This window comes from Neovison vison, chromosome 6 (genome assembly GCF_020171115.1).
Source record: "Neovison vison isolate M4711 chromosome 6, ASM_NN_V1, whole genome shotgun sequence".
NCBI classification, from domain to species: Eukaryota; Metazoa; Chordata; class Mammalia; order Carnivora; family Mustelidae; genus Neogale; species Neogale vison.
In genome coordinates, this window is record NC_058096.1 from 120,543,912 (window position 1) to 120,563,211 (window position 19,300).

At 42.0% G+C, this 19,300-nt stretch overlaps 1 protein-coding gene across 22 annotated transcripts in view; it reads right to left on the reverse strand.

Annotated features, from left to right (window-relative positions):
- KALRN (kalirin RhoGEF kinase) overlaps positions 1–19,300 on the reverse strand; it is a 661,720-nt gene that overhangs the window by 528,000 nt on the left and 114,420 nt on the right. Inside the window, exons 1-2 of one of the 22 annotated variants that reach the window (XM_044252160.1) lie at positions 6,762–6,973; positions 4,540–6,473 (exon numbers count right to left, since the gene is read on the reverse strand). The exons of the other annotated variants lie outside the window; for them this stretch is intronic. Coding sequence (XP_044108095.1) covers positions 4,540–4,588 — 49 coding nt within the window. The 5' untranslated portion in view covers positions 4,589–6,473; positions 6,762–6,973. Of the gene's footprint in view, positions 1–4,539; positions 6,474–6,761; positions 6,974–19,300 lie in introns of those variants that run through there. 22 annotated transcript variants of the gene reach the window in all.

Below are 19,300 nucleotides of genomic sequence, written 5' to 3' on the forward strand. Positions count from 1 at the left end.
ACATAAAATTTGAATCAAGGCCCATGTAGCTCAAAGGCTATGACTTCACACCCAAGAGCCAACATGTAGAGTTGTACTCTCTTAGCATGTATTCTAAATACACCAGCCTTTGTTTGGAAGTCTGTGTCTTTTTCACGGGTTTCCTACAGCTCCAGCACAGTGTCATGTGCTTAGAGGTAGTGTTCACAATGGCAACAGATGAAGTTACCTTCCAAATCCTTCCCAAAGCCCTCTTCCATCAGAGGCCCACTGAAACCTAGCCTAAACAGAGGGTATATGAATGTAGTCACCACATTCCTCAAAAGTAATGCCTTTTATACAACATTTAACATACTACGTTGTCATGACACAATGCCATGAGTTAAAACCAAGAAGAAAAGACATGAGAGGAAGTAGAGGAAGTCTCCCAACCAGAAGACATGCAAAGAGGGTAGACAAAGAGTCATCTTCTCTGTGAGCTTCCTCTTCGCCTGGGAAAGAAGGTAGCACCACTAAGCTCCCTAGGTAGGGAGCTTCCCCTAGTTTTTTAACCTGGCTGAGGCCCTCATACAAGCCCATCTCATGACCTCTCATAAAGGAAGGTCACCACCAGCTGGGGGCTTCCTTAAAGCCAGCACAAACACATCTCTTCCTAGCAGAAATCAACTCTCCATGCTCTTCCCTGAACTCTCCCACACTGTCTAACCGAGGTTCCCAGATTTTGGACCAGATAAGGAATCAGTTGCCAATGGCAACCAAAACCCACTGCTTCAAATCCAACTTCACTTAGATTGGTTTGGAGGGATGGAAGTCAAGGAGGAGTCAGGACCAAGCAGCCTTTGTGTCTAATACTTTCACTTCACAATCACCATGCCCTATACTTATGTATAAGTCTTTAGGTTTTTAAAGGGCATTCCAGTAGCATCTCATCATCTCTTAATCTGGCAGACAGGAACTCCTGCAGTTGTTCTGTCCCTCTCCATAAGCCTCAGGACTTTTGGAGACCAAAAGAATTTCAGCAGAGGAAGAGCAGAATATGACCTTCCCAAGACAAAGCCATAGAATCAGTCAGACTTGTAGATGGGTAGGGCCTTAGTGGCTCTCTCACCAGACTTCCCTCATCCATAGCAGGGGTGCCCTGTAAACCAGCACTGTCCAAGAGAACTTTCTATGCTGATGGGAAACGAACATATTTGCTCTGTTCAAGACAGACCTCACTCGCTAGTTACATGGGGCTACTGATCACTTGAAACATAGCTAATGCAATGGAGAAGCTGAATGTTTTATGTTATTTTAATTTTAATGAAATTTAACTTTAATAGCCATATGTGGGTAGTGGCTACTATACAGGACAAAGCAATTCTGCAGCAACGCAACCAGACCTCACTGCAATGGAAATGTACCACCTCAATTTACATTCTGGCTTTCTGCAGACCAAGGAGCATCATGGCATTTTACAGAGCGGATACTGCCATGTGTGCTGAAAGAACCACAAGACGAAAAGGCTAACTGGATTACCCTTTGCCTACAGTTTGGATATTGATCACTTCAATAACAAAACACTTACATATTCTTGCAGACTGAACGGGCTGGAAACAGAAGAAGAACTAAAGACCCTCTAGCCCAACCCCTCATTTTATCCATGGGAAAACAGACGTGCCATTCCTTTCTCCTCAGACTGTACTTGACTTGTGTTTTCTAGCGAGTTGGGTGTGGTTGTGTGGCTCCAAACTTTCCCCTAAAGATTCTGACAACCTGCCCAGGTATTTTGTATCTCTAGGTATGCCAGGGGAAGAGCCCAACGGAAGAAAAGAGATCACAATTCCCACCATCACCATCAGCCACCAGAATCTCCTCCTCAGTGATTTCACAAGGGACCCAGAGGTCAGCAGGAAATTGCAGGTAAAGGGCTAAGGGGGCTCTGGGCCCAGATTCGGCATGCAGAGCCCTGTGGCTCCTCTCTCATTATTGCCCATTCTCCACCTTCACTTGTCCAGTCACCTATTTGAAAAGCCTCTGATTTGAATGTTCATTAAAAAAAAAAAAAAAAAAAAAGTTTTCCTCTCATCTTAGTTCAGAGCAGCAGTCTCAGTTTAAATTTGGGGCTTCTAGGCAAAATTGTCTCCCAGAGCAATCCCTTTTCCTTTGTTATTTGCTTTGTTATTTGCTGGAGAGGCCCATTGGTGTGGGTACTAGAAATGGACATTTTGAAGTTACGGAAAGAATCTAATTTTCTTATAAAAAGAAAGATACATCTTTTTCTGTGTTTTTTTTTTAAACTGGACATTAATAAGAATGCAAAGGCATGTCAGCCTAATTTTTATTATAGTTATGTAGAGAGCTTCGGTCATACTGTTAAGGAGAAACGTCTATGACATGTAAACATTTATTCACCAAACACTTATTGAACACCTTCTTTCCACTCATTATGCCAGGCATAGCATTATCTTATAGAAGAAATAAATAACATTCATCCGTTCAATATTTATCGAGCCCCTACTGGAGGGAGAAGTTCCTATCTTCATAGTACTTACATTCCAGTAATGGAAGTTTTTTAATACTCATGTGTACAAAATAAAACTATCACTTCAAATACTGTAAGTCCCAAAAGAACATAAAAACGGTAGGATAGAGAGTGATGAGGGGATGGGGGTGTACTACTTGAGCTATGGTGGTCAGGAAAGTCCACTTTAAGGAAGTGACATTTGAGCTAAAGCCTGAATTTGGGGAAGGGGCCAAATGAGAGGATGAGAGATGCCCCAGGTAGAAGGAATCACACTGCAAAAGCCCTGAGATAAGAACAAGCTCCACATGTTTTAGGAACAGAGTACTGGTAAGGCTGGAGTGGAGTGAACAAATGGGAAGTGTTTCAGAGAAGAGGTCTGAGAAAGAGGGAGGCTCAGATTACACAGGGCCTTACAGGCAAGGTAAAAGGTGTGGATGCTATTCCTAGAACAATGGAAAGGCACTCAGGAGTTTTAAACATGAGAGAGAGATGATCAGATTTATGAATACAAATGCATACATTTATGGATAAAATATTTACAATCTAGGAAGACAACTACAAAGCAGGCCATTACAAAGTATTATAGGAACTATGTTAATAAAGAAACCTGTAGTAAAGAAGAGGCAGGCCCCTTAGGGTGATGGCATTCCAGGCCATCACAGCAGATACAAATGTATGGAAATGTGAAACAACACTGTGAACATGATGGCATGCAGGAGGGCCCACAGGTGGTCAGTCAGCGTGGAGGCCAAGTAGGTGTGAGTCACCCCTGTGAGATCTTAGACATCAGTCCCAGAAATTGAAATTATTTTGTAGGCCACTGGTTCTTGACTTGACTCTTAAAATACTGGTATTGGGCCCCACACCAGACCAATCAGATCAGAGATTCTGAGGTGAGAGGGCAGGCACCAGTATCTTTAAAAGCTCCGTGGGAGATGCTAATACATAGCTAGGTCTGAGAACCATGCTGTAGGTGATGACTGAGGGGCCCTGCAGGGTTTGAGATAAGCGGTAACAATTATTTATTTCCCATTACAAATTTGTTTTTCTAAAGATTATATTTTAGCATATGGTATTTTTAAAGTATAATAATATTCAAGCAAGATGACAAATTAATTACCTACATTAGCATTTAAAAGTGCTGAACATTGACACAAACGGAGGCACAAGTTTCCACTCCTCCTGAACTCTAGCTCTTATGACAGTTCATAAGAAACCTAGAAACTTCTAAACACAGGAAAGCATTAACAGTACAGAGCTGGCGGATTTTAGAGCCAGAAGGTACTCCTGAGAGACCCATGACTTTACAGATACAAAAAGAGAGGCCCAGAGAGGTGCCCAGGGTTAGCAGCAAGGCCAAGGCTACCCAGGGTTAGCAGCAAGGACAGAACTAGACCCCAAGCTGTTTCTACCTCGCCATGCTGCCACTTGTTTCAAGAAATGCCATCCTAATTTCCAGACTGGCATCTTTCACAATATTAAGTAGATCATGAAAGAGCACTTAGTTTTAGAAAAGAAATGTAAAAGCGGAAAAGGATGGGTGGAAAAAAAAGCCAAACTAATTAAATACAGTTTTGGGCATATACTTTATTTTTCAGGTTATCCACTTAGTTTATGACTGCTAAAGTTACTGCTTCTTCTCATGCTGGCTTTTGCTATTTCCATAGGTTTCTATAAACTGAGAATTTCTTCAAAGTAATACAAGTTTTCTACAGGTTAGTGATCTTATTCAAGGCACATATTTCAAGATGCAGACACATATGTCAAGACTCCAGCCTCTGGAAGAAAGAAGAGTTTAAAGCAAGACACAGAGAAGACTGGGTTCCTTCCCCATGTGGCAGGATGCATTTCAGGATAGAATTCCAGCTCTATGTTAGAACCAAGCCCCTGAGCATTGTTCGAGTCTACATTTGAAACACCATTCCAGCACTGAAAGCTGAACTATACTGTACAGTTTAACGGTATGTGAAGGGAAAGCAGCAGCAGAGCTGGCTACATTTATATCACCACCTCTGAGCTCTAAACGCAAGATTCACGCAGCAGCAGTGACCAACCATGTGGTTCTTCTCTATTTCTTCTCCAGTTCTTGATGAAGTCTTTCATTTGACTTTCCTCTGGACAAGGTGGAGGAAGCGCACTGAGGTTTTAAATGCCAGCTGAGTTTGTTGGAAGCAGAGGTAAAGGATGTCTCAGCTACAGGCACTGTCCAATCTGGATGCAGCAAAAGCCACAGAACCGACTTTGCGCATTTAAGTGTGTGAATCCTGCAGTGAATCCAAAAGATAGTGCTTCTTGCTACTCAATATGATCAAAGAAGAGACTGGGTTCAAGCTGGATGGTGTGTCAGCTATGAAAGCTATGACCATCCCCAGTAGAGGTAGATAGTGCAAATGAGTCAGCAAAAATAGTGGCTTGGCCCAGGCTTGGTCATGCGAAGATGGAAGCAATTCCTTAGGCTTCAAAAAATCAGTCGAGTAGCCCAGGAGCAAGACTACATACAGATGAGCTCAGGAGGAGGAGCACAGAGCTTGGAAGTTGGCCCAGAGCAAGCCTATAGTTGAGCTCTGTGAGGTCCATGGTAAAGGGCTGACCAGCCCAAGGGTGGTCACTTCTGACTTTAAAGGGATGGAGCTCAAGACAGGCATCAGTATGTTTCTTCAGCCAGAAATCCTCTGAAATTATCTCCACATCTTCTCAGGATATACCCAGAACTCTACCGCTGTCCGGAATAGAGGTAAGGGTGCCCAGAACTCAGTCTATCTTTCTAAACTGTGAAACTACACTTTACAATCCTTTAAGATCTTTGAATATTACTTTCATGAATAACTCAAGCATTTTGTTTTAAACTCCCAAAAGGACATCACTACTCTATATTATCTTGTTTTTTCTACAGCCTCTCAGAGGCTTTTGTAGACTTATCTGATGTTTTTGATCCCTGAGTAAAGGTCCTAAAATACTTCAATGTTCTATTGTAATATTTATACATTTCTTCTTCTATTCTTATATTGTTTCTTTTTTTACTTCTTATGCAACTCCAATTCTAGAGCATTTTATGTGTCTTAGCAACTATTCTTCTCTCCTATCTATTTTTTGGAGTGCATTCAGCTTAAAAACACCTGTAAAGAACACCAACAAAGAACATACTTTAATATCATGTACAGACTGAGGCTATATGATGCATGTTCTAATGCCGCATGAGGTGAGGCCGTTTTTCCAGAATGCTTTTAAATGGCTTGCAAGATGATCTTTCAGAACAAAATACTTTACCACTCTTCTCTGTAAGACTTCATATATTCCATGCATGGTGGTTCCTTTCTATTTTTAATGCATCTGGAAACACAAAAGATGATTCCAGTGTCACTACCAGGAATTCACAGGGGTTCTTTCCCCCTGTGTGAGTGATCAACCACCCATCAGTGGGCAAGTCCTGCAGTAGCTGCTTACTCCTCTGGATGCTTCCACTGCCTTTGCACATCCTCCCTCTGAAGAGGCTGGTCAGGAATGTCTTCTGGAGCTGGGGCTGGTGTGCCCATGTAACCTTCTGGCCTACATCTACTCTCAGGCACTCATCCCAACGTGCCAGGAAAACATAGAGCTTTTGTACTTTTATTTTTATACATTTATTTTTCTGTCCTTCTCATCTTCAAAAGTCATCTTATCTGTGCCATGTTTTAAATAGAGCTAAAGGGACAGTGGGTGGCTTGCAATTGTTCCCTGCACAGTCCTGGTCAGGATGCTGTGGCTTCAGATGGAGGAGCAGCAGAAAGTAGAGACTTGGAGAGCTGGAAGTGGATGCTGGTGTCATCTCCATCCTGCACCCCCCTTTCACTCATGAAGAACTGTTTCAGGCACACGAGATGCCCTTGGCCATCCTCCTCTCCTGCAGACACCCTCATTTCCAATACGGTATTTGGAAGTCAAGCTGCTGCTTCTTTGGAAGAACCTGAAGTGAGCAAGGTCTTCAGGTGCAGGAAGGAGGGTCCATTTGCTAAGGAGAAAAAGACAAAACCGTAGTTGGTGCTTCTCTCGTTTCCAGGCAATCTTCGCCATCCTCTCTCACCCTAATAACAGCCCCTTCCACGGGCACTAGGCAGGATTCCAGCTTTATACCAGCTCTGAAGGTCCCCCACCTCAGGAGTGAGCCTGGGTGTTTGATTTTTGCCTTAGAGCATAGACTCATAAGAATTCAAATATGATTTACATACATTATGGAAATGTGCCACTGGTGCTAAAACAGACTATAATCATCAGAGTTCAGATGAATTGAAACTCTTACCTTTTAGAGGGGAGACATCTCTTTTTTTCTTTGTGAATCTCAAAGTGAAGGGCCACAAGGGGCTGATTTCCAAGTTCCTTCCAACTCCTACACCTCCACACTGGCTCTTACTCCTGCCACGCAAGGCAGTGAGCTTCTTGTTTTATAATCTCCACAGGCTCCAGCGAGAGTCCACGCCACCCAGACTTTTAAGGCCTAGTTAGGAGGACTGGCACTTGTCCTCCAACCTGTGGAGCAAAATTCAACAAGAAGAAGCCCACAAGGAAGGCACGGATTTTCCCTATCCCCAGCCCCCTCTCAGGACAGCAGCCGCCTGCCGTGAAGGCAGAAGCCCATGCAGCCGTTCCCTCCGAGAGATCTGCCTGGCTCTGGGCCTGACTCAGAATCATTTGGCATCACAGCCACTTCTACATTAAACAGTGTTCTGCATCACTTTCAGAGCTAACTTAGAGGAGCCACAATACAGGTTTCAATATCTGAACATGAAAATATAAACATTTTATGTGGTGCTAAAATGAAACAACTTCTCAGTCCAGAAGGCATCCATCTCTCAGCCACTTCCTGAGTTATTCTCTGGACCGTCAGCCTATGGGGGACTTTTCAGAAACCAAGAGGCCACCGGGCAGTATTTATGCCTGTGGTTTGATCTCTGGAAGCAGCTCAGAGTTAGGAAGAGGAGAAAATTGGGAGGTAATCCTAGAAGGCTTTGATGTGGAAGCCCACAGGCCTGCAGAATGAGATGTTCTGGGAGGTGTGCAAACAGCTCTGGCTTCTGGGAGCAAAGTCTGGGCCAGAGGACCAAGGTCTGTGATGGCATGAGACATTTTTAGTCGAGCAACTGAAACCACATGGGACTCCCATGTTTCGGTGCTGTAGCTATAAACCCACTTGCACCCTGACCTCCTGGGATAAAGAGTGAATTGGGTACCAAAGGGAAGAAGAAAGAGGAAAGCATAGTGCTGAGGTGGGGGCATAACCTTGGTGCAGAGGTAGAGCCAGCTCCCATGTGATTAAGTACAGTTTACGGTTCATCCCAATTCCAATTACTGTGATCTAATTTACCCACTCCCATGGGAATTTCGAGAGCCACCCCAAAGTAATAAGAATAATCCATTGTGTTAATTGAGTCCTGGTAAACAGGTCTAATTCCTCATAATGACTGTAAATATGTGCACTGACCACAAAATGCAAAAATTACCCTATCACAGCCAGAGTGTCAGATTTCCTTGGTTGTCAGCTCTGTCCAGTATTTGCATCACTTTGGTTTTTTGTGGGGAGGTGCTTGTGATTTTTTTGTGTGTGTGGTAAAATATACATAACATAAAATTTAGCATTTTAACTATTCGTAAGTGTGCAACCAGTTCAGTGGCATTAAGTACTTGTACATTATTGTACAACCATCACAAACATCTGTATCCAAAACCTTTCAGTATCATCCCATACCGAAAGCTGCATTATTTTTCACACAGGTCATGAGACATCCCAGACCCCAAAGGTCTTCCTGTGCTTGTATTTTAAGATACAATATTATACAGCATTTTAAGGTTTACAAAATGTTGTTCTTCCATGCACACATCAACCTATATGCCTCTGCAAAAGGGAAAAGAGCAAGTTTCTGCGAGGGGGAGAGACTTGCTGAAATAGAACAGTGACAACAGATGGAAATGGGCTAGGCTTCCCAAGGGCATCCCATTTGCACCTCATCACCTCTAACACCAAGCAGGAAGAAGAGAGGGTCCACGGAAGTAGCATCTAATGACGTACTCTAAGGGCAAAGCTGTCTTTTGTTCCACCGTCTATTTCATGGGGTTCTCACTGCTTTGAGGACAGAGACCAGAGTTGCCTGGGGGCCCAGAAAGAGAAGGCAGTCTCATACACATAAATGGCACTCCTTACAAAAGGCAACTTGAGTAGTTCAGCACTTTCTCTCCTCTCCTTCCCTTGCATCAAAACATTCCCACACCCAACTTTTGTAGCAACATGGACGGGACTGGAAGAGATTATGCTGAGTGAAATCAGTCAAGCAGAGAGAGTCAATTATCATATGGTTTCACTCATTTGTGGAGCATAACCAATAGCATGGAGGACAAGGGGCGTTAGAGAGTAGTAGGGAATTTGGGTAAATTGGAAGGGGAGGTGAACCATGAGAGACTATGGACTCTGAAAAACAGTCTGAGGGGTTTGAAGTGGCGGGGGGTGGGAGGTTGGGTTACCAGGTGGTGGGTATTATAGAGGGCACAGCTTGCATGGAGCACTGGGTGTGGTGAAAAAATAATGAATACTGTTTTTCTGAAAATAAATAAATTGGGAAAAAAAAAAAAAAAACATTCCCACACCCCATCCGCTTTTTCACAAGATTACCATAATAAAATCCTCCCAAGCCCTCTTGCCAGCAAACACCTCCTCTATTCCTGATGATCATTTTAATGGGATTTCTCCTACATAAAAATGGAAGCAACCAACAGGCCTGCCTCCTATGATTTCTCCTTCCTACACCTCATAAGGATGGTTCTGCCCATGAGTGGACTCTATTGATTTCCTCAGGCTGCCACTAGAAATCACCATACACTCGATGGTTTAAAAAAAAGAGAGAAAAAGAAAACAAACAAACAAAAGACAAAAAACCAGAGATGTATTATCTCACATTTCAGGCCAGAAGTCCAAAATCAAGGTGTCAACAGTGCCATGCTCCTACCTAAGGCTCTAGGGAAGAATCCTGCCTTGCCTCTTCTTCATTTCTGGAGCTCCTGACAATTCCTGGCATTCCCAGGCTTGTAGCTCTCTCACTCATCTCTGCCTCCACCTTCCCATGGCCTTCTCTCTGTGCCCTCTGCTCTTAGAAGGATGTTGTCTGTTGGGTTTAGAGCCAACCCTGATACAGCATGACCCCACCTGACCTTAACTAATGCTACTGCAAAGACCCGATTTCCAAATAAGGTCATATTCTGAGGTTCTAGGTAGACAAGAACTTTCAGAGGATACTTATTCAACCCACTACACTTACATCTTAAAGATGTATTAAATCCAATTTCTTTTCTGTTTTTGCTTTTGCCTTTAGCCCCTGCTCTGTTTCAATCTTGTTCTTGACTACTTTGTTGGAAACCTGAGGCATCTGCCTCTGTTCCCCGTACCCCATTAAATATCTCCAAACCTCACTTTAAAATCTGTGCATGGCTGTGTGTTCTACACAACTGATGAATTATTGAACACTGAAACTAATGATGTACTATATGTTGGCTAATTGAATTTAAACTTAAAAAATAAATAAAAATAAAAAACTAAAATGGGTGCATAGATAATAAGTCAAGAAGGAAATAATCATAAGTTGCCCAGAGAGCATTCACTATTGCAAGTATCCATCTCTCCTCGTTCATCCACAAAGCAACGAGTGCCCATCTCACATTCAGCACTGTGCTGGGAGCTACAGGGGCTCCTCCCCTCAAGGGGCTTAGTGCCCACAAGAGAAGTGAGCTACCGCCTAGCAAGGAAGGGGAAAGTCAAATGCTGAAGGATGGAGGATACATGTGCAGGTGGAGCACAAACGGCAGGGGACAAGCTGGGAAAAGGCTTGAAGGTACAAATAAGCCTGGTGTTTTCTGGGGACTGTGAACTGAACACATGTGACTACACAATGGGCTTTGGTGCAGAGAAGGGGCTGGATCAGTGATAAGGCTGGGAAGACTACTGTTTGTGGATGTGCACCTGATTCTTTATAGGGCCTTGAGTCCAGGCCAAGAGGACCCATTAAGGGTTTCTAAGCAATTGCGGAGTTTGACTAAGTGGTGTTCAGGGAAGCCAGATCTAGTTGGGTGTGCATGACGGACTGGGAGGAGTAGAGAGTTGGCAAGGAAGCCCTGGCTGAGAGCCCAGTTAAGAAGACAGGCTTCAGGGCCAGAGCTTTATTCCTCCACTATCAGCGACTCCCCGTCCACTGCAGTAACCTTCCGTCAGACTCTCAATCAATACAGCCATCCTGACATGGCTGGGGGTAGGGCACCCAGCTGGCTTCCAGCCCTCCCTTCCCATTAACATGATGAGTTGCAGAGGGCATGTCAGGCAGAGCTTTCAGTGAATTCCAGGAATGGAGATCCCCTTCAGACACAAATCCCTGAAGAGAAGCTCAGGAGTGCTTTGCAAATCAACACATAAACTCTTATGGACAATGGCCTGTCCAGAAAGGGCAGAATCTTCATCTCAGCTCAAATCCTGTTTCATCCCACTGTTAGGCTTCCCTAGGACTGGGGCTGAACTCCACAAGGCCCATCTCTGAGCCTCTTCTCTTGCTTTAGGCCTTCTTAGAGAAATATGTGCAGAAGATGGGAGCTCCAATTATCATGAGGATGGATGGCTCCTTTGGCTTCGCTTCTCAAGAAAAGCTTAGTACACCATCGCAGGAGGTTTCCCCTGGCTCCACACCCACTGCCATCCTTGCCAGACTGCAGACCAGCCCAGAGCAACAGGCCCCGGGAAAGAGCTGCGGCAGGTGCCTGCAGGGGAAGGGGCAGGCATGGAATTTCCTGAATGCAGCCAAAGCAAAGGCACACTCTCCACTTCCACCTGCTTTTAAACTGCAAGTTCAAACTTCACCAGAAATATATGGTACATGGGACAGGATTCCACAAGGAAAGTAACCGTCCTCCAGGTTATTTTTCCTTTTTTAGTAGTCAGTCTAATCTGAAAGACATAGCAACTTCCACCCCCTTTATTTCTGAAGAGCGATGCAAACAGGTGATTTATTTGTACTAAAATTAAACTCCCTCTGTGTGTATCTTCTTGATGGTATTCATATACTGAATCTGACTCACACTTTTTGATGTGGAAAGGTTTTATTAACATAGCTACTTATCCCAGCCCACTCCCATTGGGATTCATGGCTCTTGCCCAAAGTACATTTTGGCTATTTCAACATTACCTTAAATTCTGGTGCAGATTAATGTCTCGTGACAAGCACATTCACAGATTCTATGAGAAATTCCTGGCTGTCCCTGGGCAACAATAATGAAGCAAAACTGAGAGTAAGAAACAGCCGTGACTACATAAGCAAAGACCCCCAGACTGAGGAGTCTAGAGACCCGGGGTCTTATCGCAGCCCTGTGCTCCAGCCACTTGAGTCCTCTGGGTCTCAGGCTCCTCATCTGTACAAAGAGAATGCTGGCCTCACACAGTTCTTAGCTCTCTTCCAACTCTGACTTCCTGTGATTGTAAAAGACATTTAAAAATATCTCTAGGGAAAGAAATCTCACAATATTATTTAGTCATGAGAAGATTGAACTAATGATATCTAATATCTCTGGGTTCTAAAGTCTGTTATTCTATTACATACAATGGTTTTTTAATGTGCAAAGATTAGTAAAAAAGAATTTTTTTAAAACAAACAAAACAGAAGTCTCCTTTTTTAATGCCCACTCTAAAAGAACCGAAGTTAAAGAGTCTAAAATAAAATCTCCAGCCATTCTGTGTTCACACCAGAGAAAGTGGGTGGATGAGATCAAAGCTGTACAACATCTGGGGTGGCAAAGACTTGTGGTAACTGGGACTGTTGGCTGACTGAAACAAGACACAACAGTTATGAGACACTATACCACAGTCTTAACTCCATATTACTGCTAGACCTTTTGCCATAGAAGGAGCCCAAGATCCCAGCATATCAATGACATTATATGAAAAATATCCATCCTCTCTTGACAGAGGCACAGCAAAGTGGCGGACCCTGGAGTACCAGAACAGCATCTCAAGCATCTTAAGAACTGAGGTGGGGCAACTAAGGGCTTCAGCAGGAGCCCAGTTTCAATGTTACTGTGCAAAAACTGCTCTCCAAGTTGAAGTCACCCTCGTTAACAGGACTTAGATTAGTTCAGGTAACAATGGAGGTACAAAGAGGGTACAATATAGGGACAGACAGTTAAGACTGATTACCAAATACTCCACTGAATCTGGCCATAACAGGGTAGAGAGATGGGTGAGAGGTGATGTCAAGTGATCAAGCACCAGAAAGGTTTTGTCAGGCCCCAAGTTTAAGCAGAGACTGTCACTTAACACAGTCAGAAGTAAACCAAGCCCTCAAGAACTGGGAATAGATTTTGAGTGCTGGTATGCAGAAGATGCTCAACTGTGGGTCTCAACTGTGGGTCCACATGGAAACTTACAAAGAAACTAACTACTGATCCACCGTTCTCTGAACAATATTTCCCATTCATGGCAGCTCAGACTGCTAGGTCAGCTGCAAGAGAGGGAAATGGGAATAAGGAGTAACTTTCTAAGCTTAAAGTTACCAAGACCAGGTTCATGTCCCCTGGAAAAAGGATCCCACTTCATCAACCACCCTGGGTACCCCTGATGGAAAGGAGCTGTATTATCTGGATGGGTTGGGGATCTATGAGAGAGTCAATGTCCTCCATAGTCTAAGCTGGGTGGGACTCTTGGAAAAGGGGGTACTCATCTACTTGAAGAAATACCCCTTATCATCTATTTGAAGAAATACCCCCTTAGCAACACCCCTTACCTAGCTGTTACAGGGTCTTAGAAAAACTAAAAGATTTCAGGTTGCTGGAAGTAGTTGGACACAAAGAGCCCTCTAGAGTCATTAAAATGAGTGAGCAATTAAAAGCTTTGGGTGTCTAACTCCTGAGTACTTAGATCAGGCACAAGTGATAAACCCCAAGAATAAGCACCAGCTGAGTCTGTTTTCAGGGAAAATGTTCCCTTATTATGAGGAGAACTAGCATTAGATAAAGTAATGATCATTTTCAGCTGAATATTTTGAGAAATCATATTTAATTTGAAACTAGGTATTGCATTCCTTCAAATTCCATTTCTTATGACATCCCCATCTTCCAATAGAGAAGACAGTCAACCAACACATCCTGGATTCTGTTAGAGGTCCTTTATTTGGAGAAGCATATCTTAATACAGTCAGAGTCCGTATTTATATCTGGAAAATTTTATATCTGGAAAATTTTTTTATATTTGGGTTTTATATCTGGAAAATTTCTGGACCTCTGATCTGCCCTGGCCTCTCTTAGCCATCCATGCCTGTGTCAAGGATTAGCTAACTATTTATTCAATACAATCACAGTGTACTTCCAATTATTTGGCAGGACCTTCAAATTTTATACCACCTGGAAACAGACCCACACATATATGGTCACTTGGTTAATGACAAAGTGCTGTGGGGAAAGGATGGTCTTTTCGAGAAATGACTCTAAGCCAATTGGATGGCAAAACAGGAAGAAAAAAGTGAAGAATCTTTCCTTAACCACACAGGAAAAGCACTTTCAAATACATTACTGATCTAAATGTAAAAAGTAAAACAGTGACGTTTTTACAGTACCAAATTTAGAATAGACAGAGTTTTTTTTAAACAGAACACAAACCCACTAACCATAAAAGAAAATATTTTATAGACTGGACTACATTAAAACTATTAATTATATTCATCAAAATACACTATGAAGAGCATGAAGAGGCAAGCCATAGACTAGAAGGAGATATTCACAGTATACTTATCAAAGGATTCATATCCAGAATATATAAAGAACTCCTACAACTGAGTAAGAAAATGCAGCTAATCCAATAGCAAAGACAAGGCAAAATAATTGAAGATTCATTTTACAAAAGACAGCACCCAAATGATCAATAAACATTGAAAATGTTCTTGACTTCATTCACCAACCAGGAAATACAAAACAAAACAAAACTGAGCCAAAGCATGGCACTACCACACATCTACCGGAAGAGCTAAAATTAAAAAGACATATAATACCAACTGTTAGCAAAGATGTGGAGCAGGTAGAAGTATCCTCCCTGCTAGTGGAGAGATAAATTGTTACAGCTACTTTGGAAAAGTACTTGTTAGGATTTAACTAAAGCTAAACACACTCATACCCTATAGCCTGGTAATTTCTCTCCTAGATAAATACTCCGCAATACTGGGTACATGTATTCATCAACAGACCTACACAAAAGTGTTCACGGCAGGTTAGCCCCAACCTGGAGACAACTCAAATACTCAAGTAAAATGGATAAATAAATTGCAGCATATATATACACTGGATTGTTACCCAGCAAGGAGTGTGACGTGTAATTGCTGCACTCAGCATGGATTGATCTCACACAGGTAATGATGGACAAAAGAAGAGAGATGTGAAATAGTATACACTTGAAGATTTCATTTATATAAAGTTTCAAAACAGGCAAACCTATCTTAAGGTGCTAGAAGTCACCCTGAAGACTGGCCTTGAAGGGAGGGATTAGAAATGGAAGAGAACACTGGGGGGCCAGCGTTTGGGAGAAGCGTTCTGTTTCTTGCTCTATTCGCTATCAAGTGTGCTCACTAGGTACAAATTCACTGAGCTTAGGATCTGTGTACTCTTCTGGATGTACGTTATACTTGATTAAAAGTTTACAGTACAAAAATATAAATTAAATAAATAAAATAAAATTTTATTTTATTTATAAAATAAGTAAAATTAAATTTAAGACAAAGTCTATGTGGGGGAAAGAATACATGAAAACTGACTTGCAAATCCAAACCTATTAAATGACAGTGAAGTTGATACCTTTTTATTGTTCAGATTTTTTTGTTCTGAAATTAAAACTGGCTTTTTTATTTAAGATTTATGCCTCTCCTTCAAAAAGAACTGGAAGCCACAGTCTTATTTATTGAACAAATACACACTCGAGGTCTTTTTAGTCTTCACTGGAAGCTTATAGGACATCAAAATTGTTAAATTTTGTTTGGTTTACTTTTACTTTTTTCCCGTGTTAATATATGGGGTTTTTTTAAATGCAATTTTTCTTGGCTAACACCCTCTAATAAAGATTAACAACCCTAATATTTACATAGCCAGCAAGCAAATTCAGTTGAGCTGAACACAGTTTACCCAATCAGAGTCGTCAGAAGGCTTTAGCCAGTGGTAATTTTTCAGTTCTAATGGGCTCGTGCTCACTGGACAGGGAAGATACGGAGCAATTATCTCAGTACTCCAAGCCAAGAAACACAGCCATGCTGTTGGGGAGGGCGGGGGCTAAGCAGCATGTGGGACAGAGACCAAGCCCGCTCTAGTGAAACAGAACCTCGCAGGCCAGAAGGAGCTCATGGTTTCTTACCCAGAACATGTGCGCTGGCTTCCACCCCTTTTGAAAGAAAGCTTTTCCAGGAGGTGGGATCATTCCCTTTTACCCAACGAACTTAAATTTGTGCAATGCCCATGGTTTACAAAATTTCCTAGATACTAATATCAAATGAGTCTCTTGTTCATCCTAAAAAGAAAAGAGGGGGGGTTATGACTAACCCCTTTTTGCTCATGAAAGAACTAAGACTCAGACAGCAAAAGGACTCCTTATAGATCCAGCAACAGTAAATCATACATCAAGGACAAAGCACTTTCAGGCACAGTGCTCTGTCTCCTGTACCATGAGGTCTCCTGGCTCTCCTCTGAGCCTGCTTGTGACAGTGAGAACACAATCCCAAGACTTGAAAATAGGCTAGGATTATTAGACATCAGGCAGTAGGCAAGCTGGAAACTAGACCCAAGCCTACAGACAGTGTTCCTTCAGGATCAGGCATTTGAAGGCATTAGGAAAACAAAGTGGGCTGGATACGAGCCAGGACTAGGGGCAATTAGCTGTTGAGTGTGACCATGGTTAGAATGCTTCAGTCTGATTGTACTACAGAAAGGTCATCAGCAATGGTAGAAACATGTGCCATGTGGGCAGGCTTTTCTCCAGATAGGAAACTGACACCTCTGGGTTTGAAACATATGAGATACAGTTCTGAAATCTGTTCACTAATATGATAGGTTTGGGTTTTGCTAGAGATGGTATGTTTTGAATACCAACAGTATAAAGAGCAGTGGCTTTAGAGTCCAGTAGATTTGGCTTTGAATCTCATCTCTACTTTTCACTAGATATGTGTCCCAGAACACGTTACTGTGCTCTGATGAGCTTCAGTTCCCTTGACCATAAAATAGTAACGATAATACCTATACATCAGAATCATTGTGAAAATGGATGAAATAATAAATGTAAAGTTCCTGGCATGTAGTAAGCAATAAAGAAGTATTACATCCTTTTTCTACTCCCTACCTTAAAAAAATATCAGTTTGGATCTTCCTTGGCAGCTAGGATGAAATAAAAACATAAATCATCTAAAGTCATACCTTACAGGATAATCATATATGAATATATATACTAACCTTCTAAGATGGCCCCATTGAAGAACCTTGACTTTTTTTTTCTTTTTCACCTGGAAGTGATCATATTAACTCAGTGCCTACTTCATTCTTGTTTCATTTTCTGGAATAGAAATTGCAATAATCTTCTCCTAAATTTCAATCTAAGTGATTAACATGACAAAAACATGTCAGCTATAGTCAGAATCCAGCTCCCATGATTTTCTCTAGGACTGATGTTGCCAAATGCTACCTGAAAGAAAAAAATGAGTGTCTGATTGCTAGGTGAAGTCCAAATATTGCTCTGGACAATAACCATAGATTACCCAGAGAAGCTGAGAGAAAGGGTGTTATATATCTGGCTACCTATGACTTTCTTTTAAAAAAGCAAATACAATCTTTTCAAAATCTACAGGTATTCTTCCATTAAAATCTTTTGCTGTCACCTCAAACTCCATGAATACCCTCTCCCCATAAACTGAGCCCTCCTCCCAACCACCCTATTTCTATCTATACCTGCATGTTCTTTGACTCTCAGAAATAAGAAACTGGAAGGACTCCTATTAAATGTAATTGGTCCAATGTCGAAACATTTCCACTGCATCCCTGATTTCTTTCAGTGTAGAGGAACTGACCACTTCCTTGTTGCATTATTCCCATTCTTGGTAAAGTTCTTCCATAAATCCCTCTGGGATGTTTCTCCTTAAGTTTTCCGGGCCCCCACCCCCATTCACTAATCTTGGTTCTGTCTTCAAGAGCAATAGGGGATACACAGATCAATATCATTCTTCTTTCACACTGGAGGCCCAGCAATATGCAAGACAGCCATTAGGTTTATATGTACATTTTCTGCTCTGAATCAAACATTCAATTTAAAAAACATCTTCTGAGGGTCAACTATGTGCCTCACACTGCTATAGATGCTAAGACGGGAGAACTAAATAACACATGGCATCGACATATAAGATGGTCACACTCGTCACAAAGAATAATCTGGATGTGACCTGGCTTCCAGATTACTCACCCTCTCCCTCCTCCAGATACACTATGGCTTCTTGATGCTTCTCTTCAAGCATGGTACCCAGAACGTGGGAGAAAAAAAAAAACAGATGGGTATGCTGTGCTCCTAGGTATTTACCCAAAGGAGCTAAAAGCTATGTCTTGCAAATACTTCCACATGGACGTTTGCAGCTTTATTCAAAATTGGCAAAACTTGGAAGAAACCAAGATAACCTTTTAATTGGGGAGTGGATAAACCATGGTACATCCAGACAATAGAATATTATTCAGTGCTAAAGAGAAACAAGCTGTTAAGCCACAAAAAGACATGGAGAAATCTTAAATGCATATCACTAAGTGAAAGAAGCCAACCTAAAAACACTACATTCTGTATGATTCTACTATGTGACATTCTGGAAAAGGTCAAAGTATGGAGACAATGAAATCACTGGTTACCAGGGGTTAGCAGGAGAGAAGGACAAATAGGTAGAACACAGGGCATTTTTACGGCAGTGAAACTACTGTGTCTAAACCATAATGGTGGATACCTATCATACTTTTGTTCAAACCTATGTAATGTAAAACAGTGACTCCTAATGTAAATTATGGACTTTGAATGATAATGATGTGTCAATGTAGGTTCATCAACTGTCACAAAGGCACCACTCTAGTGAAGGATGCTGACAATCTAGGAGGCTATGAATGTGGAGGAGGGGACATGGGGTAAAATGGGGGAAATATTCGTATCTTTCCCTCCGTTTTTAGGTAAAAAACTTCTCTAAAAAATAATCTTTTTTTAAAAAGATTTTATTTATTTAATTGACAGAGATCACAAGTAGGCAGAGAGGCAGGCAAAGAGAGAGGGTGAAGCAAGCTCCCTGCTGAGCAGAGAGCCTGATGTGGGGCTCGATCCCAGAATCCTGGGATCATGACCTGAGTCAAAGGCAGAGGCTTTAACCCACTGAGCCACCCAGGCACCCCTAGTCTTTTAAAGAAACTAATAGAAAAAAGTACAGGGGTGAGTCTGTGTATTATACCAATGTCAATTTCCTGATATTATACTAACAGTGGGATATGCTGGAAGAAGGGTGCACAGGAGCTCCCTGTATGTTTCTTTGTAACTTCCTATGAATCTTTATTTAAAAATTAAAAGTTTAAAAATAAGTGGATGGATGAGTTGCCACTGGCAAAGGCTGCTGATGAGACAATTCAAAGTCTAATAAAAGGCCCAAACCAGTGGCACCTGGGTGGCTCAGTGGGTTAAAGCTCAGTGGGGAGCCTGCTTCCTCCTCTCTCTCTCTCTGCCTGCCTCTCAGCCTATTTGTGATCTCTGTCTGTCAAATAAATAAATAAAATCTTTAAAAAAAA